The following is a 22,435-nucleotide window of genomic DNA, read 5'->3' as shown; positions in this document are numbered from 1 at the left end:
CTCCCCTCTGGGCTGGTGCTCCTGCCTCACACCCAGCTCGGCTTCACGCTGTTGAAACCAAAGCTTTCAGAATCATTGGAATCTCCCGCGATGAAGCTAACTCCAAGGGCCTTTCACTCTCACCGCAGGCAGGTTGGTGGTCTTAACGTCTTCTACCGACTCCTCTCTGGCCTTGCCCCCCCCCCCCCCCAGCTCTCTCTGGGCTCTGTCCCCCAAATATTCCTTCAGGTCACACAACATCTGCCAGCAACCCTCTTATGGTTAAACTGCCAAAATCAACTCTCTGCCTACCTTCATTCCTCTTTTCTCCCGCTTATGTAACAAACTCCCCCACTCCCTTCAATCCCACTCCTCCCTCCAGGTCTTTAAAACAGCTGTTCACCACCATCTCTTATCTTCCCCCATCCAAAACCTTGATCTTTTCTACCCCCGCTAATTCACCCCAGATACACATTTTTGAAATTCCAACTTCTTTCCTGGAAGTCCTTGCAGTGTTCATATGTTTTAGCCCTCTCCCTCCCACAGTTCTCTCGATGTCCCTGCTCTCAAATGTTGTGTTTGTGTTCTTCCCTCTTTTTCCCCATCTTGTTGACCACTCCCCTTATTTTGTGTTTTATGTGTCGGTTTGACTTTTTGTGTGATTAATGTTAGCTTTCACAAGCCTCGATCTTGTATACAAAAAAAACAAACCAAAAAAAAACATGCATACAGAGAGAGGGAGAGAGATTTTTGCCTTTTCTATGTATAGATAATAAAAGCATATGACTGTCATTCCTGATAATTTAATTGGAATAACCCAACCTTTGCACAATATTTATGTGTACGTACACACACACACACACACACACACACACACACACACACACACACACACACACACACACACACACACACACACACCTTGTCACAACAACCCATTAAACGAGGAAAGCAAAACTGTCCTCTTCAGGTCACCAGCGAGCTGTGAACGTACTCACGTTGACCCAAGATGGCCATCCTCTTCGAGTTGCTTTCGCAGCAACACTCGGCTTTGGGGGTCACAGCTTGGCTCTGGCAGAGCATCATCAATGGCTACCTGCGGACCGGCGGAGGGATTTTGCCGTCCTGCGTACGATCACTCGACTCAGGTACATGACATGTTTTGGGGGAATGCAGCATTCAGGAACAACAGCCCACCTGCCTATCTTTGATGAGGTATTTGGATAGAGGTAGATAAATAGGTATGGAATGGACTAATCCAACCAAAATGTCCTCAAGAAAAAAACAACAAGTGTTCTTTCGACTAAATGTATCAAATGTAGTTTAAAAGTGCGAAAACTAAACCATTCCCCTTTTAAAATGTATTGCGTGTGTATAATGTAAATGATTCCCCCCATGTGATGGAATGGTGTGGAGGTGATGCGCGTACCTTTGAGCTGTCCAATCTTGGTTTGATTCCCGACCCGACTAGAAATTGATTGGCACTTCATAAGCAGCACCTTCCATCACAAAGTACCCTCAGATGTACGTCAAGCCAGGTGTCCGGTCTGCTAGCATTGCATACGGTGGACGCTAAAGATGCCACGGTGGGCAGCGTCTAGGAGGCGAGTTATCACCGGCACCCCAAACAAATTACATCTTTCCTGCCACCTTGAGTCTTTGAGAAACAGGCCTAGCCAGCCTGTTCATGAAAGACTTGGAACAAGAAACGTTCCCCGGCCGACCCCACAAGGTAGGAATAATTGGGGCCGATACAGAGGTCTTAAAAGTAAGTACATTAAATGATCCCACACCATTAATATAAACCGTTTCTGAAATAAGGTGGTGCTTTGGTCAGGTAAACAGGCCAGGTTTGGTCAGGTCAGGTCAGGAGAAATAAATATTTCCAAACTGCTGCCTTTGAAATGGAGAAAACAAATTAAACATGGATGGTTTTTCATGAAACACAAAGATGCAACTGGTATTGAAAACGAGTCAACACTCCAGGTCCCAAACACACCGAGCTCTCAAAGCCGAGCGGACACTTCTACCCCATGATGACACTTCAAAATCGATCTCCATCACATGAACACCTGGGTTAAGAACTTCATTTATATAGTTACAGATCTGCTCCAGGGGTAAAATGGGGGAAAGATTGTTATAGTTATTTCATAGTAGGTGTCGGTGTAAGTGTGGTGTCATTCCTGTGAATGATAAATTGTGTCGAGCACATGTTTTGAAAGATCTAGTCCCTCTACCCAAGTGTCTGTAACCAAGCCCCACCTTTCTCCCTTCCTACGTTCTTGAACCTTGCCCATCCTTTATCTGTCTTTTATGGTATTTCTTCCTTGTAATGACCGATGGGCATGACCCATGGCATGATCGCGGGGGTCAGCACAAGGCCACCAGACAGGTCAAGGACATCTATCGGAGGCTGCGATGTCCAATGAACATGCCCCATGGGCGCTTCAACGGCCCTGTGGGGATTATAATGATAAATAGCCTGGTGTCATTTTTGCGCCACGGTCAGAGTCCGTATCTGCTGTCCAATCTCCGGGAGCTGCGGTCATATTGTTGGTTCTGCATGTGTCTTCGGGGTCTGCTGCCAATCTTCCCCCTTCAGCTTTGGGCTGCTACTGTGTGCGCTGCCGGTGGTCTTCTGGAGAGGGGTCACGGCTGTGAGCCGAGACCCACACCGAACCGCTGCAGGCCCAGACAAGACCCCGACGGCTGACCGGGCTGAGGGTGGAACCACACCACGTGCACGAGCAGTGTGCAGATAGGTTATTTGTTCTGTCAGTCCCCTGTGCCCCGTGGTCCCCCCCGAGTGAACGCGGAAGGTGTATTTGCTAAGCCGACATACTTTTAGGACGCATTGTTTTATTTATTTATCTAACTCGAGCGGAACGAGCATCGAATATCGCTCGGCTTTTCCTGTCGGCAATTCTGCTGTGGTCGTTGTGTTTGGAGATGCTGATTCACGGCAAATTAACCCGGCGGACACCGCACCTTAGTCCGATTCCTCCTGTCTTAGTCCTACACGTTAGTCCTCCTGTTACTAGACACCTTTTCGTCCCATACTGGTGGGTGGAGTGCGACGGTCATTGAAGACCGTGACCGTTACAATTTTATAAATGAAATAAAACAAAATTCACCAGGTCATTCGACTCTGGACATGCTGCTTCTGCTGTCTCAACAATGGATGGAGGATTGGAGGTCCTCAATGCCAAACAGGAAATTAGAGCAGTCTCCCTTGACATATCACGTGCCTTCGATACGGTCTGGCACCCCGCTCTGCTCACCAAACTCTCCTCCTATGGTATCCATGGAAATCTACACGCATGGCTTGTGGACTTCCTCTCTGGTCGTAGTCAACATGTGGCCCTGAATGGGTTTCTCTCATCTCCCCTTCCTGTTCAGGCTGGAGTTCTCCAAGGTAGTGTTCTGGGCCCTGTGCTATTTCTGATCTTCATCAATGATCTCTCCGACTCTCTGGAAAATCCTCTCTATCTCTTTGCTGATGACTCCACTCTCTGCCGCTCCATTCCTCATCCCTCAGATCGGCAGTCTGCAGCCTCCTCACTCTCTGCAGACATGGACAAAATCACAGACTGGTCAAACAAGTCGAACATGTCTTTCAATCCTGACAAATCTCACACTCTTACTATGTCTCTCCGAAAAGACAGACTGGACAAGACTGCGAAGTCCTTCCTTGGCACACCTGAGCTCCTCACCACATACAAGGCTTTCATCCGCAGCTCTATGGAATACTGCTCTCCCCTCTGGTCTGGTGCTCCTGCCTCACACCTAGCCCGTCTTCACGCTGTTGAAACCAAAGCGTTCAGAATCATTGGAATCTCCCGCGATGAAGCTAACTCCAAGGGCCTTTCACTCACTCACCGCAGGCAGGTTGGTGGTCTTTCCGTCTTCTACCGACTCCTCTCTGGCCTTGCCCCCCCCCCCCCCAGCCCTCTCTGGGCTCTGTCCCCCAAATATTCCTACAGGTCGCACAAGATCTGCCTGCAACCCTCTTATGGTTAAACTGCCAAAATCAAGACTTTCTGCTCACCTTCACTCCTTCATTCCTCTTTTCTCCCGCCTCTGGAACAAACTCCCTCACTCTCTTCAATCCCACTCCACCCACAAAGACCCTCCAGGTCTTTAAAATAGCTGTTCACCACCATCTCTTATCCTTCCCCATCCAAAACCTTGATCTTTTCTACCCCCGCTAATTTCGGTCTCCTTGTGTTTTATACCTCTCCCCCCCCCCACCCCTCCCCTTCCCACGCCTCCTGCCCCCAAGCCCTCTCCCTCCCACACTTCTCCCTGCTCTCAAATGTTGTGGTTGTGTGCTTCCCCTTCTCTCCCCATCTTGTCTTCCGCTCCCTCTTTTTGTATATTTTGTTTGTTTGGTTGATTTGTTTGTGAAATAAATGTTAGCTCTTTCACGAGCCTCGATTCAGTATACAAAAAAAAACAAAAAAAAAAAAACCCTTTTAAGGTAAACCTGCCAAAATCAAGACTCTCTGCTCACCTTCACTCTTTCATTCCCCTTTACTCCCACCTCTGGAACAAACTCCCTCACTATCTTCAATCCCTCTCCTCCCCCAGGTCTTTAAAACTGCTGTTCACCACCTTCTCATATCTTCCCCAATCCAAAACATTGATCTTTTCTACCCCTGTTAATTCACCCCAGATGCACTTTTTTTGAAATTCCAACTTCTTTCCTGGAAGTCCTTGCAGTGTCCATATGTTTTATACCTCTCCCATGCCCCGCCCCCAAAGCCCTCCCCCTCCCACAGATCTCCCGATGTCCCTGCTCTCAAATGTTGTGTTTGTGTCCTTCCCCCTCCCTCCCCATCTTGTCTACCGCTCCCCTTATTTTTGTGTTTTATGTGGCGGTTTGACTTTTTGTGTGATTAATGTTAGCTCTTTCACGAGCCTCGATCTTGTATACAAAAAAAACAAACAAAAAAAAAAATTCCAATATTTTTTTCTCCCACTTGTTTTCCAAATGTTATTTACAATCGCAAAATTTCAAGTTAAGGTGTTGTTTTCAAACAATAGAATGCTGCCTTTACAAGATAAAAGACATTTTAGAATGAGAGGCAAAAATAAGTACAATTGTGTCCAAACAACAACAAATTTAATTTAATAAAAACCTTTTTGAAAGCTCTTCACTTGTGCCTGCAACTTGTTACATTTATTTATACTAGGGCATGCCCGTACTATATATATGCCCGTACTATATATCTATCTAAAATTATATCCCCCCCCTCTATTTACATGAAATGGTTTGGTTCATTCGCAACGCCAAAGCGAACGGCGAACGGCTTGCGAGTACAGTGACAATCCCCCCCCTCTATTTACATGAATGGTTTGGTCCATTCGCAACGACCACAGAACCCCCCCCTCTATTTACATGCAATGGTTTGGTCCAAAGCGAACGGCTTCCGGAGTTTGGTAAAGCAATCGCCATCGCGTGCACAAATGCGCAGGAAAGCGAATGAATCGCAAATTCGTTTTTATTAGTTTTAAAACTTTATTAAAACATAGTTTAACGCCAACATAGTTTGCAAACGTGAAATAAATGAATACGCTCTCAAATGTGCCGTCCGAGGTAGAGTCTGATCGCCACGTTCGGCACACGCGATAGCTCGCTGCTCTCTGATTGGTTGAATCGTTTTTTGTACATAGCTCGGTAGGTACTTGTCCGATTAATTTCAAACCTTGAAAAGGCACATCCTCGGGTCCCCAGCAATATACCTGGCAAGTTTCAAGTATATCGGACCCGTGGTTGTCGAGAAACAGCGGTCACAGACAAACACACAGACAGACACACACACAGAGATTACTGGCATTATAGATAGATAAAGTCTATTCCACCACCGCAGGCCCGTGGATTGTGAGATCGCTTTCCTGCCAATTACGAACAGCGGAAATCAGTCCAATGACAGGTAGAACACACGGTCATGTATGGAAAAAATGCTGACCAACACGCTACTACATGCAATTGCCAGAAATGTAACATGGGAACTATTGCATATATTGCGATTCATGCAAATACATTTTGATGTGCATTCGATTCCCCTTCTTCTCACCAGGACAAACACTCCACAGGACGTATGTAAGTATAAAGTGAGAATACCAATGGCTCTTGTAACAAGTCAGCGTGGAGTTTCTTCAAAGTCGCTGCATCCCGATCCCCACGTGTTCCACCCAGATGAGGAGCAGTGGACTGTAATGCGGGGCAGCTTCCTGAATGTTAACATCACCGCAGGACCCAGCTCCTGTGGATTTGGCACCTGTGGGGTTGCTTCAAGGTAAAAGTTGCAACAAACACCTGCTGTGGTCTCTGATAAACATGAACATTCAACTAAACTGGACTGGAAGTGAAATCAAAGGGTGAATTTGCAAACCACCTAAATACTGCAGTCATTACAACTTCCAGATCAGCTCACTCTGCTTAATGTGCAATGCCAACCATCCTTCAATTTTTTACCTGTGCAATCCAAATTAGGTCTCGTATTCAGTGTGGCTTTCTTTTCAGCCCTAACATGCCATGCATCTTTAGGCCCGACGATGGAGAGTTGGTCCTGGACCTTGTCCACAAGACCTCACGTGTCGATTTCATGAAGTACCTGAAGCATCAGGGAAGCCGCAGGTGCCAGGTACGACATGCACTTCAGATCGCAGTAACTGGGCCGTTATATTTTGGGGATTGGTGAAAGGGGAGTTGAAGAGGAAGGTTACCGTTGTGGAAAAGAAAACAGGATAAGTTTGAATTGCACAAAATGGCTTTAATAGATGAATAATGTTACAAGTTGAATCACTTTGTAAAAGAAGATTTTGGAATATAATTATAATACTTGCAAGATAATCAGAAAGCAGCTGCGGAGGTCTTAGGAACAGTTCATTTACCGACTACATAACACCTGTACAAGGTTTGAAGGGATTTGGACAAACTATACTTGTTTGGGATGACTTCACCACCAATAACTCTCAAGCTTGTATAAGTTACCTGGTACAGGTACAGGTACAGTACTTATTATTACTTATCCAGCAGCTTTAAAAAAAAAATGGAGTATGGGACTTGCAAAAACATCAGTTGTTGGGAAGATAGGGAATCAAACATAAAAGCACCGTCAATTCGCACGGCTGGCCAGGAAGACCATTTTAAGGCTCAGGTCTGACGTTTTGACCACCGATGGTCTTCATCCGAGAAAGATCAAGGTAAATTTGTAGTCGGAATATCGGACCCTGAGCTGTCTTGCTGGGAATCTGTGCAAATTAGTGATTTATTCATACCAGTACACCTGTTCCCTATGGGAGTGGCAAGAAGGGTTATTCCTCCCTGGGGTATATAGATTACAGTAGATCTAGGGTCGGGACTCAAGACCATCAGAGTTGTGTTCATTTACAAAGTTTCTTGTACAGCGCTCGCCAAGTGGCTTAAACATTCGAGCAAGCACTCCTTTATAAACCTTTGACAAGGAACGGCTGGCTTGGCAAGCGCTAGCAAGCTGCTTGGCAACTGAACACACCCCGGGTTTCCGCCCTTTCAGTTTAGTGCTAAACAGTAGGAGTGAATGTTTCAAAAGGTAAACATACGTGTTTGTGGATTATATTTTTACTTCTGGTAGGGGTGCTCACACGTAAACAGCACGATAAGCTGTTTATACATGTTACTCCTTGGGGAGATGGGATATTATTAGTATTAATATTGTTTTGTAATAACATTAATATTATGCTATTATATTTCGTGTTAGTGGTGTTGTTGTTGTTGTATAGCCCCAGACAGTTCTCTTGAAGAAGCACGTGGCACGGAGCTCGGAGACAGCTAATTTATCTCCCAAGAGCGACTCGGAGATCCCCCACATCTAGTATGGTGTATTCCCGCCTTCACAAAGTCAAGGTCAAGAGAGAGTTTAAGAGAGAGAGAGTTTAAGAGAGAGAGAGTTTAAGAGAGAGAGTTTAAGAGAGAGAGAGTTTAAGAGAGAGAGTTTAAGAGAGAGAGTTTAAGAGAGAGAGTTTAAGAGAGAGTGAGAGTGAGAGTGAGAGTGAGAGTGAGAGAGAGAGAGAGAGAGAGAGAGAGAGAGAGAGAGAGAGAGAGAGAGAGAGAGAGACAAAGGGGAAAGGGCCGGTCCATTGGGACCGATTGGCACTCTGGCCGTAACCACGCTGCCCTGACAAATCCAAGAAGTAGAGAAGAATGGGGAAGATTTAGCTCTAGACTTGCATTGTGGGGTACAGCCACCATGAAGAGTCACCCTCAATAGTTGTATTTAGTGTTGTTATTAGAAGCGGCCTTGGAAAAACGCCACGATAAAACTATTTTAACACATATACACCTCAACACTCAATCCCACTGGTGGAGAAACCCCCTTGGGAAGGGGGGGGGCTAATGACTGCAACCTTCATTGTGTGACCCTTAGTCCTCCTGTCAAGTTTGGTTGATATTGGATAGGCATGATGGGCCAAATGGCTTCCTGTGTCTAAGTTTCCTTTTGTTTCGATACCTTTTCACTCTACTCTACCCCCCTCCGCTGGAACTCCCACCTTCAACTCACTTCCTTTTGCTGATAAAGACACCTGAAACTTAAAACAGGTAATTAAATTGCATTAGAGATAAGAAACTTTGAGATATAACGATATACAAAAACAGGTCTTCAGACTGAATCCTTATATAGAGGTGGGGTGGGGTGCGATGCTAAACATAAATCATGATGTACCAGGCCCTATGCAGAACGTTGGTGATGCTGAAACAGTTACTAGGCCACAATCCTGGACAAGTTGCCACTCCGACTCAGGAAGTCAGGGCAGGAATTTGCAATCTCTTCAGGGTGCCGGCAATAGCTCGCCTACTCTTCGCAAAGGACACCGTGGGATCTTTAACGTCCATCTGAGGGACAGCACTTATAGATGAATCACCCTGTCTGTGAAACTCCAGGATGACAATGTACAGCTGGGACAAGATTCCAACATAGGCTAGACAGCTCAGAGGCGAGTGTGCATACCTCCAGCCATGGTGGCAGCCCAAGATGCTATTACCTCACCCTTACTCTCTTTTAAAACTCACACCTTGGTAGTTGCTGCATTTGGGCTCTTCAGAGATTATAGGTCACAAGGGCAAAACTGAATGCATCAGACAGAAGAGAGAGACCTGTTACACATGGAAGTCACGTCCAGAACAAGACTGCAGCAACGAGCAGGATAGACCAACTTGATGAGCTGGCCTCGGTCTGACACGAGGATGTCCTGGAGCTTGTCAATCCCATCATACTTGATTTTTTTCGAGACAATGGACAGATTATTTTATGGCCAAGAAAAAGAATCTGATATGTATGAGTAAAATGATAACACCCTGATCCTAACTTCAAATAAAACGTATCACAACCGCACAAAAATATTTCTTCAGAATCCATAAAGTTGTAATCGTCTGACCAATCCTTCAGTATCCTGTCCAAGGAAGTGTTTGCAACATTTCCTGGAAAACAGGTGTGAAGAGTTCCTCATGGCTTTTTGCTTCATGTGCAGTACATGTGCGAGCTAGTCTCTGAGCCTGATCTACTATATTTTTGAAAAAGTTTGCCTGAAAGTTTGCCGTGGTGCTCTCCCACAGCTCGAATCACCGTTGGTGGAGACGTTTACAGCGAGGGCTGTGCGAGTGAAAGTGTTAAAGAGGGATGCAACCACCAGTGATGGAAATGTTGAAGAGTCTTCAAGTGAGCAGAAGGCCAACTGGCCTGCCTGGTGGAACGTGGATGGGGATCTGTTCCGCGATACTGGGGAGATCATTTTCAGGTTTGCCAGGGGATGGAGAGCAATGGAATGCTATGCACTGTTCCTTCAATGTGTGCTTGACTGACTGGGCTAGTTCTGGATTCAAATCTCAAACCTCAAAACTGCTTCTTCTGGTGCGTTAGACTGTAGAGTAGGCAAATCCTTCAGAGTGGGACTGTGAATCCACAACATGCTGGTATGGATGAAACAAGTGGATTTGGCTGTTTGGTGGTCACCTTTAGACCCTCGATTCACGATGTTGAAATCACAGGTCAATTTCCACAACTATATCAAGTTATTATAACCACATGAAAAGTCAAACCAGACTCAGTGGTGCAATGGTTAGAGTGTTCGCTCCTAGTCTGAGAATTCAGCGGTTAAAACCCCGACATAGTCATACCAAAGACTTTTTTAAAAATGGTACTTGCTGCTTCCTTGCTTGGCGTTAAGCATTTAAAATGATAGAGCACGGACAATCCCCATAGGTTGGCATCAATAGAACCACCTTTAGAGGCCATTTTTCCCTGCAGAGCAGGGGTTGGCCTTTTTTGGGCACCGTGGTCCCCTTTTTGAAGCAATGTTTTATGGCCGGATGCCCTTCATGCCGCCAACCCTGTTAGTCGCCTCTTGCGACACACAGGGAATTACCAGTGAACTGGTACTCAATTTGCCGACCTCGGAAGGATGACAGGTTGAGTCAACCCCCCTGGTGTTAATTCAGCGATCGAATTTGTGTGTGAGATGTTTGTGTGTGTGTGAGATGTGTCAGCTCCATTTTCGAGCATTAGGCCTTGTCTTGAAAAAAAATTAAAAAAAATTGGTCATTGTCTGCCAATGTCCTTTTAGTTCATGTAAGGTACAACCATTGTCACCTGATGCCTTTGTCGTGCATGCGATTCCACAAGCCTTAAATCAGTGTCAAAGTTTGATGCGATGCGACACACAATATTAATTACAACATCACTCAGTAGAGCGCATACCTCCGCCAGGCTGGACATTTTATGTTTTGCATCCCATGATAGGCCGGATCTGCATCCGGACCTAACCAAAATCGAATTCGCTGGTTCTCATCACCTAACCAACTCATCCACCAAGTTGTCATAATCCGTCCACAACTTTTTCAAATATCATGCCATATATTGTTTTTGGCCCTATCTCTCAATGGTGAAGAATCACCTGAATTTTTTTTTTTTTTAAATCCTTGGATCTGGTTCTTCACCAAATTAAAATCGATTCTTCCTCGTCACACACCCAGCCTGTCCACAACGTTTTTAGATATCCTGCTCACAGACAGACAAACAGGGGTAAAAACAACCTCCGTTCACCTTTGGTGGTGGAGGTAATTGCAGAGCTGTCAAAGACAAACAAACTCTGCTTTCACAATAAGTTGTGGTTTCATCCAATAAGAATGTCCTGCTGAAGGAAATGGAGTAGCTCTCCAAGTACGAGGATATAAAGTACAAAGATGTGGAATATGCACAACACTCATACGAGGAATAGATTGGAAGGATGCTGAAGATCACATCCATCCCTGGAAACAGAACACTGACCGATATCTGAAGAATTCCTTCAATAACAAACAACCACTTGTACAACTCGTACGTACGAGTTCCCCGGAATAACACGATGCAAAGTGCAGAGTGTAAAGCAAAATGTAGCACCTGGAGCACCAACAGGCCTTTTCTGCTTAAGAGTTTGGTTTGGTTCTGTATCCATGGCGCTAAATTGCCATGCTTCATTTCCCTTATAATATAATTATATAACAAGAAGTATGTATTTCACTCATTGCGCCTAGATATTCCATACTGACACCTGATGCAGCACTAGCAGGTGGCACTCTGTGATGTGAAACACCACAATTCTTAAAATGGCGCTGCTGTGTGTTCTTTCAATCCTCAGGGTCTACTCGGGGTTGCTGAGCATGTATGGAGGTACCGCGGAAGAGATTCCATGCAAGTGCGTTTAACCATTTCCATGAGACGAGTATGACCGACCGGTCTGAGAAGCAATTTCCAATCTCGTGTCGTACAGCAGGTGGTTTATCCATGACTATCCTAGCTCTTTGAGAAAAGAAAACGACTCCTTTTGTCGAATATAATAAATGGATCATGTTGTGCATTATACTCCAAAATACTGTACATAATTGCAGGGTAGAAAAAAAAAATATTAATATAGTCAGACTGTTTATGCATTTTAACTATTTAAATGCAAATGCTGTACTTGTTCATTTCATCGGCACGTGGTCATTTTGTTTTTCACTGCCATCTTAAAATCCCCCCTCCCACGTTCCTTTCACCCTGTTCTTGTTATAGAGGAAGAAAAAGAAATTAACTCCAGATTTTAAAAACTATAACATCTTCAGTGCCTGATTGTCTGTTCAGTCTATATTTAGTATCAATGTTTGTTTATTATATTTACCAAAGTGAAACAACATAAGGCAACAGCAGACAATCACAACGAGAAAACCAAAAGCCATACCGTCAGCATTTATATTACTTTGTTTTTTTAAATAGCAGCACATTTTTGGGAATAAAGGTGCAATAACTGCTTCCTTGAGAATAATAAAAAGTGTCACCAGAAATTCAAATAAAGGAGGAATAAAAACAACGACAGTGTAACACCAAGCACCGCAGCTTCCCGAACGGGCACTGGCGGTCATCGTGACCGCCTAGGCCCTGGTGGGGCGAGACGAGGACTCAAACTCTGATCAGTGTGGAGCGAACGAAGAACGCTCGTGTGTGCGATGCGGAGCAAAACAAGGCACACCAACTTTTCCCAGGAGCGTCATGGCGTCAAACTCTCTGGACTCCCCCAAACTAATCGAGCGTATTGCACGCAGAATAAAGACTGATAAAATCAAGTGCAAAGAGAAATGTCAAACTCATGCAAGATTATACAGTATTTTCCAAATACAAACTAGTATTTTCCTTTGGCTTATTCCTCTGCATAGCTGCTTCTTGCTGGGCATTTCCTGCCCCAGAATTCAGTGATCCACCTGCTGGGCAATCCCGTTATTCTTCCACCTGCAATGAACATGTGCGGCTGTTTCAAGTCTATTGTACGCACATACAGAAAATGCTGTGGTAAAAGTACTACACAGGGTGATCAAAAGGTACCTCATAAACTTGTGAACATTCTTGAAATAATTCTCCAATGTTCTGACTTTGATGGGGGTTTCCCCCCCACCCTTTTTCATATTATGTAGCCAAATAATCGTCAAATCGGTGGTGTAATGGTTAGAGCGTCTGCTCCGAGTCTGGGAGGTCAAAGTTTGAACCTCGTCTAAATCATACCAAAGACCTTGAAAATGGTATGTGTTGCTTCTTGAAAAGCTCGATGCTCAGCTTTAAAGGATAGAGCATGGGCAAACCCCAAGGGTTGGCATCCATAGGAGTGGGAGGGGGGATTTATCCTTAATTTCCCCCAATGAGTGTAGAGAGAGAAAAGTGATGTCATAAAGGATGGTGTCTAGTACCCAGAGTGCTCTGGGAAGTGAAATCACTCCCCAGGCTCAGTGGCTGTTTGTCTAAAGTAGAATCTGGACGCTCCTCAAGCCTTAGACCTTAAAAACTTCCTCCCCGGCCCCCAAAACGCAATCAAACAAACAATAGAAAAAGGCCAAAGATGATGAAATCGATCAAAGAGAGCTTTGAAGCAAGTGGATTGTACATCATGTACCTGCCACAGGTATACCCAGGATTATAAAGTTACCAAGTTTATGAGATACGTTTTGTACCACCCTGCATACAAAACCAAATAATGGGGTAAAACAAAAATGAAAACTCACCATATAACTCTCTCTTCTAATCCAAACAGTGTTCAGTGCTGGCAGAGAAGACAAAAACAAAACCAAAAACCCATATAAATAACACACAAACCAAAATACTGCACCTGAATTAGAATACGAGCCAGTGCAATGTGATGTTCTTACACGGGATCCAATCCTCTTAAATAGATCCCCCAAAATGATATTCTCGTTTCTCACACCAGGTAATGCAACTACATTTTAATGGTGTGACGCGCTACCAGCTCGAACCAACTGGTTGTTCGCGGATTCGTAATGTAGGGTGAGGGTTTTATGGTCAGCAGGTATTTCGTTTTGTAGTCTGTTATTGAAATATCCTAGAGTTTTCCACACCACTTGCACCAATTGGCAGCATGGACATTGGAACATGAATTTGCACGTTTGTTTCCTAAAGCCGTTTCAAACAAGCTGTTGGTCGGGCAGATCCACCAATTGATGAGAAACGGTGGGCCATGGGAGGGAATTTAAGGAATGGGCTGGTGACATTTAAAGAGGGAGAGAGAAGAGAAGAGTGAGGTACAGTTGAAGCGGAGAGAATCACGAGAATCATGGTCTGAGATGTTGGACAGATGAGTGGTTGGCGATTCGAGACCAAGTTAGAGGAGTGGGGTCGTGTCCAGTAATCTGAATTTATTATTGAAATTTTCAGTTCATAGTTTTTCAGTCATTCAGTTTTTACGTTATTATTATTATTATTATTATTATTATTATTATTACCAGCAAAGGTACCTGGTATTGCTTGCACCGCAGAGTCGCTTAGCTGACAGGAATATTGAGAGGGGGTAAAAAGAAGAGATGGGGGAGAGAGGGAGGAGGGGAGAGAGAGGGGAGGGGGAGGAGAGTGGGAGGGAGCATGGGGAGGGTGGAGCAGGAGGACAGTGAGGGTGGAGCAGGAGTGAGCAGAGATCAGGGGGAGGGGTGAGCGGGGACCATGAGCCGAGTTGCGTAGGGAGCAGTAGGAGGGGTCACCATGGAGCAGTAGGAGTATGAGGGGTCACCATGGAGGAGTAGGAGGAAACAGGAGGAGTTGACAGAGCAGGAAGAGGGAGCAGAGGTGTGTTCCATTACCAATAAGCTTGAAGAGCACTTGCCAAGTGGCTTACGCACTCAAGGTAGTACTCCAATGAAACGGTTGATAAGGAATGGCTGGCGTGGCAAGCGATAGCAAGATGATGGGACATACTCCAGGAGGATGGGGTGGAGGGAGTTAACTTTCCCCACCCTTCTCCCACCTCACCCAACCCCACCACTGCAAACTGTCTAGTCTTGCAAACGAACAAACATCGCAGAATAGCACTCAAAAGGTGAGCAACAAAGTCATGACAAATATTTAAGCAAAATGACAAATAAAGCAAACGGAAAGGTGATGAAAACTGGTAAGAGAATGGTGATGAAACACGGCTGTGTTCAATTACCAAGCAGCTTAAACAGTGCTCGCCAAGTGGCTTAAGCACTAAAATGAAACGGTTGATAAGGAACAGCTGGCTTGGCAAGCGATTAGCGATTCGTACTTATGAAGATCAAACATTCGATGATGAGCGCTTGGAGTTCTCTTGCCCCATTGCTTTACTCATTGTAATCCTCACATTCCAGTAATCTTTCTTTTAATTCAATCTTCAATTTGATTTATTTTGCCTTCCTAACTCTGGACAATTCCCCCACGAAGTACCCAGGCGCGGCTGTGGCAGCCTTCACGGCGATCCCGCTGATGAATTATTTTCATTGCACTCAATAAAGTTACATATTGGGCACCTTCTGTAATCTTTTCTTCACTGAATATAATTGTTGAAACAGTGGAAAAAGTTAAGTTTAATGCTTTGGCAATATTGAGAAGGAGGAAGGACAGCCCTAATTAAAGATTAGTTATAAGAATTGGTAATTTCTTAAAATTTACTGATTTCACTCCAGATTTCAGCAATAATTTCGGCTTTGAGATCTGATCCTCAAACCCGAACCCAGATTTTGATTTTGTTTTGATTAGTCCGTGAGAGTGGACAGTATTTCCAAGGCAAGGTATGTTTGAATAAGCCAAAACAAAATGGCGGCTTAAGAACCCAGCGATGTGACAGAGGGCGTACAGCCATTTTGATAAGGCGTATTTGCTTTTGTTTGTGATGATCATCCCCAAAATTATCTTCAAAAAGGGGGTTTAAAAACACCCAGTTTTCATTCTTGCACTCCCTTGGAGTTCACATAGTATCCATGCAAAGTTTTGGGTCGCCAGGTTTCATGGTTTTGGATTTATGGAGGACAAACACACACACGCATGCACGCAGCCTTTCATTATTATAGATTTAGTAGCATTGTAAAGAGCTCATCCTTACAGATGGAGAGAAGAGGAAGCAGGACTTGGAGTGCCACTGAACACACAAACAAACACACAGACACTTTGTCAAATATACATCAAACAAGCAAAAGTACCCGTCCCTAGTGACAGGAAAAGCGAGAAAGAAAGAAAGAGACAAAGAGACAAGAGGGAAAGGGCCGGTCCATGGGGACCGATCGGCACTCTGACAGTGACCGCGCTTCTCTGAGAAATCCGTCCGGGCAGCAGGGAAGATTTGGCCCCCCGACTTGTGTTGGGGGGTACAACGACCACAAGAAGGCGTCCACGATAGTTGTTTGTGTATTTACAGCGGCGCTAGAGTAAACACATACCCGAATTTCTGCCTCCTCTTCTTATCCGTGAGGACGGGCTAGTTTCTAGTCATTCACTATAGCAGCTCAACAAGTAGCCGACAAGCGTAATCTCTCCCTCGATTTTCTTTTTCTAACTCCCACTCTTAGCATCGCCCCATTTTTTCCTATCAATCCTTCTGCTCCCATTTGGTTTTATCCACCTTACTTGTTTTTTGGCTTTCCCCAATGTCCCACAGCATTATTGGTTCACGAGTTATCAAGTGACCACTATATTCGTCATGTGTGTGCGTCTGTGTGTGTGCATCTGTGTGTGCGTGTGTGTGTGTGTGTCTGTCCGCAGCATAACTACCCGATGATATCATCCGATCTTGATGAAACTTGGGTGGGAGGTTGATATCATGATCTAGTTGTGTCCTGCCTAGAGTGGGCGTATTGCGCCCATTGTGGGCGGAGCCAAGCCCGAAAAAGATCTCTTTTTAGGGGGTAATCGAGTTCAAGCTACATCTTCTCCGAGGTGTTTGGTGGAATCTAACAGGGGTTTCGGTATTTATTTAGGCCAATGTCACGTGTCTAGCCCCACAGAGCTCGATTTTTCATTTTTCTTTTTTTTTTTTTCATTTCATTTTTCACCGAATTTTCGGTATTGTGCAGCTAACTAACCTCATAACTGATTATACATTATATTCGATCTCATTTCAAGGTCAGTAACCTTCGTTTTGACATTTCCGGGCCTGGCCTGTCCTGTTTCGGTTATAGTCCATCCTTTGTCATTGAATACCGCTCGCTCGTGAACCATCGTCGTCTCCTGACTTGTAAGCGATTATCATTGGTTGCTTATTATTTTGTGTCATTACCTCCTACACCGAAGGTTCAGTTCCGAATACAGATCCGTCCTATCAGTGTGATTCAGCCTAGTGGACAAGTGTCCTTCTTGTTTAGTTTCTGTCCATAATAAGTTGTTTGTAAATCAAGATGTTAACCCTTTACTTCCGTAGTGCGATTTGGCTCCAAGTTAATCCAATCGGGACATTAGAACGGGTATCCACTTGAATCGATTGGCCGTCAGGCGTTACAAGTTACAAGCACCTCTACCGTAATCGTGATTCATTCACAATAAGATAGTCCAGTTTGATTGCACCAATATTGGTGGCTCACCTTGATGTAGCATCCTGATGCAATTCCTTTACTTCCTACCACACAACTTCAGACTCAAGTCAGATGCTATCCCAGTATGACAGGTAGGTTAGGTTAGGGTGTGTGTTTGTTTGTGTTTTGTTTGTGTGTGTGTGTTTTTTGTTTTTTTTGTATACTGAATCGAGGCTCGTGAAAGAGCTAACATTTACTTCACAAACAAATCAACCAGACAAACAAAATATATAAAAAGAGGGAGCGGAAGACAAGATGGGGAGAGAAGGGGAAGCACACAAACACTGAGAGCACACAACATTTGAGATCAGGGAGATGTGTGGGAGGGAGAGGGCTTGGGGGGAGGAGGCGTGGGAAGGGGGGGGGGGTGGGAGAAGTATAAAACACAAGGACACCAAGGACTTCCAGGACAGCAGTTGGTATTTCAAAAAAGTGGAATTGGGGTGAAATTAGCGGGGGTAGAAAATATCAAGGTTTTGGATGGGGGAAGATAAGAGATGGTGGTGAACAGCTGTTTTAAAGACCTGGAGGGTGGAGTGGGATTGAAGAGAGTGAGGGAGTTTGTTCCAGAGGCAGGAGAAAAGAGGAATGAAGGAGTGGAGGTGAGCAGAGAGTCTTGATTTTGGCAGTTTAACCATAAGAGGGTTGCAGGCAGATCTTGTGCGACCTGTAGGAATATTTGCGGGACAGAGCCCAGAGAGAGCTGGGGGGGGGGGGGGGGTAAGGCCAGAGAGGAGTCGGTAGAAGACGGAAAGACCACCAACCTGCCTGCAGTGAGTGTGTGAGGCCCTTGGAGTTAGCTTCATCGCGGGAGATTCCAATGATTCTGAATGCTTTGGTTTCAACAGCGTGAAGATGAGCTAGGTGTGAGGCAGGAGCACCAGCCCAGAGGGGAGAGCAGTATTCCATTGAGCTGTGGATGAAAGCCTTGTATGTGGTGAGGAGCTCAGGTGTGCCAAGGAAGGACTTCGCACGACGGAGGATGCCCAGTCGGCGACTGGCTTTGGAGGCCAGATTTTTTTATTTTTTTTTTGTTGTATACAAGATCGAGGCTCGTGAAAGAGCTAACATTAATCACACAGAAAGACAAACCGACACATAAAACATATAACATCGGGAGCGGTAGACAAGATGGGGAGAGAGGGGGAAGGACACAAACACAACATTTGAGAGCAGGGACCGAGAGACATGGAGACATCGAGAGATCTGAGAGAGGGCGAGGGCTTTGGGGGGGGGGGGGGCATGGGAAGGGGGCGGTGGGAGAGGTATAAAACATATGGACACTGCCAGGACTTCCAGGAAAGAAGTTGGAATTTCAAACAAGGTGGATCTGGGGTGAATTAGCGGGGGTAGAAAAGATCAAGGTTTTGGATGGGGGAAGATAAGAGATGGTGGTGAACAGCTGTTTTAAAGACCTGGAGGGAGGAGTGGGATTGAAGGGAGTGAGGGAGTTTGTTCCAGAGGCGGGAGAAAAGAGGAATGAAAGAGTGAAGGTGAGCAGAGAGCCGAGATTTCGGCAGTTTAACCATCAGAGGGTTGCTGGCAGATCTTGTGCGACCTGTAGGAATATTTGGGGGACAGAGCACAGAGAGAGCTGGGGGTGCAAGGCCGGAGAGGAGTCGGTAGAAGACAGAAAGACCACCTACCTGCCTGCGGTGAGTGAGTGAAAGGCCCTCAGAGATAGCTTCATCGCGGGAGATTCCAATAATTCTGAAAGCTTTGGTTTCAACAGCGTGAAGCCGAGCTAGGTGTGAGGCAGGAGCACCGGCCCATAGGGGAGAACAGTATTCCATTGAGCTGCGGATGAAAGCCTTGTATGTGGTGAGGAGCTCAGGTGTGCCGAGGAAGGACTTCGCACGACGGAGGATGCCCAGTCGGCGACTGGCTTTGGAGGCCAGCTTGGAAATGTGGTTTTCCCAAGAAAGATCATGGCAGATAGTGAGACCCAAAATCTTGAGCGACAGAACTTCTTGGAGAGGATTGTTGAGAAAGTAGATGGGAGGGTTGTCCAGTCGATCTTTTCGGAGAGACATAGTAAGAGTGTGAGATTTGTCAGGATTGAAAGACATGTTCCACTTGTTTGACCAGTCTGTGATTTTGTCCAGGTCTTCAGAGAGTGAGGAGGCAGCAGACTGCCGATCTGAGGGAAGAGGAATGGAGCGGCAGAGAGTGGAGTCATCAGCAAAGATATAGAGAGGATTTTCGAGAGAGTCAGAGAGATCATTGATGAAGACCAGAAAAAGCACGGGGCCCAGAACACTGCCTTGGGGAACTCCAGCCTGAACAGGAAGAGGAGATGAGAGAAACCCATTCAGGGCCACACGTTGACGACGACTAGAGAGGAAGTCCGCCAGCCATGCGTGGAGATTTCCATGGATACCAAAGGAGGAGAGTTTGGTGAGCAGAGCGGGGTGCCAGACCGTGTCGAAGGCACGTGATATGTCGAGGGAGACAGCTCTAATTTCCTGTTTGGCATTGAGGACCTCCATCCATTGTTGAGACAGCAGAAGCAGCATGTCCAGAGTAGAGTGACCTGGTCTGAAACCAAATTGATGATCAGAGATCAAGCCATTGGTGAAGAGGAAAGATTTCATATCCGAAGCAATGATGGATTCCATGACTTTGCTGATAATTGGGAGAAGGCTGATTGGTCTGTAGTTGCTAGGATCTGTTTTTGCACCTTTTTTGTGCAAAGCGGTGATGTTGGCTGATTTCCAAGCAGATGGCAGTTGACCTTGAGCAAAAGAGAGGGTGAAGAGAACAGAGAGAGGGTGAGATAGAGCAGCAGAGCAGGATTTTAGGACCCGTGGGCTGATGCCGTCGGGTCCAGTTGCAGAATCAGAGTCGAGGGTTGACAGAAACTTTTCCACCTTGTCAGGAGGAAAGGACACGGAGTCCAGGAGCAGCAGGGTACGACTGGGTATGGTGGGTACAGAGAGGGATGGGTTTGGGACACAAGATTTAGAGGCAAACACAGAGTTGAGGCATTCAGCTTTTTCACGTGCGGAGTCAGCTGTGTAGCCGTTTGAGGTAAGGGAGGGGATGGAGGGGGAACAAACACCAGAAACGGATTTGACCAGACGCCACCAGGATTTGGAAGAGGGAGACAGATAAGAGAGTTCGGTCTTGAGAACGGAGAGATATTGTTTCCTGGCTCTCCTGAGGGTGGACACACACTTGTTTCGGGCTTTGTGAAAGGAAATGAGATTTCCTTCCGTTGGATTTGCTTTCCAGGAGACGAAGGCAAGTTGTTTCTGGGCAACAGCCTCACCACAAGATTCCGTGTACCATGGACGGGAAGAAGGGTATGACAAGTGAAGACGAGATGGGATAAATCTGTGCATGAGAGAGAGCAATTTACTTTGGAAGAATTCCCAGGATGAGTTGATGTCAGAGGTGGTAGAGATGGGAGACCAGTCCAGATGATTGATGGCTGCTTGAAGACCGTGCCAGTTGGCCTGAGTGAAATGCCAGACTCGTCGACGCTGAGCAGGCTCCCTGAGGATGGTCAGAGAGATGTCCACTTTAACAAGGACATGATCAGATGATCCGATCGGAGCAGAAGAAGAGCAGCAGACATTTTCAGGGAAGTTAGTCATAACCAAGTCCAGAAGAGAAGATGTTCCGTTGACTGAGATCCGGGTCGGGAAATTGACAGATTGTGTCAGTCCCAGTGAGTCGCAGAAGTCCTTTGCTGAAGAGCCATGGCTGGTGAGAGAGGTACCCACACCCAGCCAACTGGCATGGTGACAATTGAAATCACCACATATGAGGAAGAGAGAGTTGGGATGAGTAGATAGAAGTTGGTCCATATCATCAGACAGCGAGATGTAGATGGAGTCATCACTGTTTGGTGGACGGTACAACACACATATGAACAAGAGGTGGGAGCGAAGGGGAAGCCGTAGCCAGAGGTATTCCTGGGGGTGAGGTGGAGAGAGTGCAGTGCAGGGCGAGTGAGGAAGAGAGTTTTTGATAAAGATAGCAACCCCGCCTCCAGGACGAGGCTCAGGTCTATCATACCGGAGGAGGGAGTAGCCCGGGAGAGATACTATGGAATCAGAGACATCATAAAGGAGGAAAGTTTCTGTTAAGCAGATCACGTCTGGTTTGACAGAAGCAACCTGTATGGAGAGATCAGTTAAGTTTGAACGAAGGCCCCGGATGTTTGAGGTCCATACCGTTAATGAAGAGGAAGGGGGAGCATCAGATACAGAACAGGGGGGAGGAGGGGTAGGGTAAGATGTGGAAGAGGTGGAAGAGATAGGGAGAGCTGTTGAAGGTGTGTCAGAGATTTCAGAATAGCTCGGAGAAAGGGAAGGATGGGGCGGACAAAAGGTTTGATGGTGATTGGGTGAGCCACAATGAGGTGTTATTTGAGGAGGGGGAAGAGCGAGGCAGAAGGTTGGGGGAGATGGAGGTGAGAGTTTGAAGGGGGAAGAAGCGGGGAGGACGCTTTGAGGAGGGGGAGTGAGAGGGGGGAAATTGAGAAGCAATGAGGGTGGGGAGATTTGAAGGGGAGGGGTGAGGGGGGAGTTTGGGAGGGAAGGGACAAGGGGAGGGATTTGAAAGGGATGGGATATGGGGGAGATTTGGAGGGGAGGGGTGAGGCAGGAGTCTAGGAGGGGAGGGGCGAGGGGGCGTCTTGGCGGGGAGGGGTGAGGGGGTAGTTTAGGAGGGAGGGGGCAAGGGGGGAGATTTGAAAGGGATGGGTGATGGGGAAGATTTGGAGGGGAGGGGTGATGGGGAAGATTTGGAGGGGAGGGGTTATGGGGAAGATTTGGAGGGGAGGGGTGAGATTGGATTTTTGAAAGTGTACGATTTATGGGAAACGAACATTTATTGCAAAATGAGTTTCTTGTGACCTTCGAGTTAAAAATACGTTTAAGGACGCTGGATGGAGGATGGAGTGCAGGAGAGTTTAGGGAATGTAGAAAAAAGGCACTATAGGAGATGGATATTTTTTTTTGGGATGAATTGATTTGGTGAGCAAGTCGAAAGCAGCCTTTTAAAGAAGAAGAAGAAGAAAAAGGTGTTATAAAATATGACGGAATACATAACTTGAGGGGAAAGTGTAAACATTGAAGGTTAATGAGTGAAAAC

At 45.9% G+C, this 22,435-nt stretch overlaps 2 protein-coding genes across 5 annotated transcripts in view; one reads left to right on the top strand and one right to left on the bottom strand.

The window, feature by feature from the left end:
• The window catches only part of CERKL (CERK like autophagy regulator), a 164,917-nt gene extending 152,942 nt beyond the window's left edge, over positions 1-11,975 (top strand). The window contains exons 6-12 of one of the 2 annotated variants that reach the window (XM_078779625.1): positions 950-1,127; positions 5,853-5,915; positions 6,063-6,085; positions 6,182-6,281; positions 6,533-6,629; positions 9,581-9,762; positions 11,641-11,975. In XM_078779625.1, the coding sequence (XP_078635751.1) occupies positions 950-1,127; positions 5,853-5,915; positions 6,063-6,085; positions 6,182-6,281; positions 6,533-6,629; positions 9,581-9,762; positions 11,641-11,707 (710 nt within the window). In that variant the 3' untranslated portion in view covers positions 11,708-11,975. Of the gene's footprint in view, positions 1-949; positions 1,128-5,852; positions 5,933-6,062; positions 6,086-6,181; positions 6,282-6,532; positions 6,630-9,580; positions 9,763-11,640 lie in introns of both variants that reach the window. The other variant, XR_013623770.1, reaches the window with a different exon arrangement.
• A 153-nt stretch (positions 11,976-12,128) lies between these two features.
• GOLGA4 (golgin A4) overlaps positions 12,129-22,435 on the bottom strand; it is a 58,166-nt gene continuing 47,859 nt past the window's right edge. For all 3 annotated transcript variants that reach the window (XM_068119654.2, XM_068119655.2, XM_068119653.2), the window contains 2 exons: positions 13,529-13,566; positions 12,129-12,764 (listed from right to left, as the gene is read on the bottom strand). In XM_068119654.2, coding sequence (XP_067975755.2) covers positions 13,561-13,566 — 6 coding nt within the window. In that variant the 3' untranslated portion in view covers positions 12,129-12,764; positions 13,529-13,560. The remainder of the gene's footprint in view (positions 12,765-13,528; positions 13,567-22,435) is intronic.

Source organism: Myxine glutinosa, chromosome 6, assembly GCF_964187855.1.
Source record: "Myxine glutinosa chromosome 6, kmMyxGlut1.1, whole genome shotgun sequence".
In the NCBI taxonomy this organism is placed as follows: domain Eukaryota; kingdom Metazoa; phylum Chordata; class Myxini; order Myxiniformes; family Myxinidae; genus Myxine; species Myxine glutinosa.
This window is presented reverse-complemented; position numbering and strand designations above follow the sequence as displayed.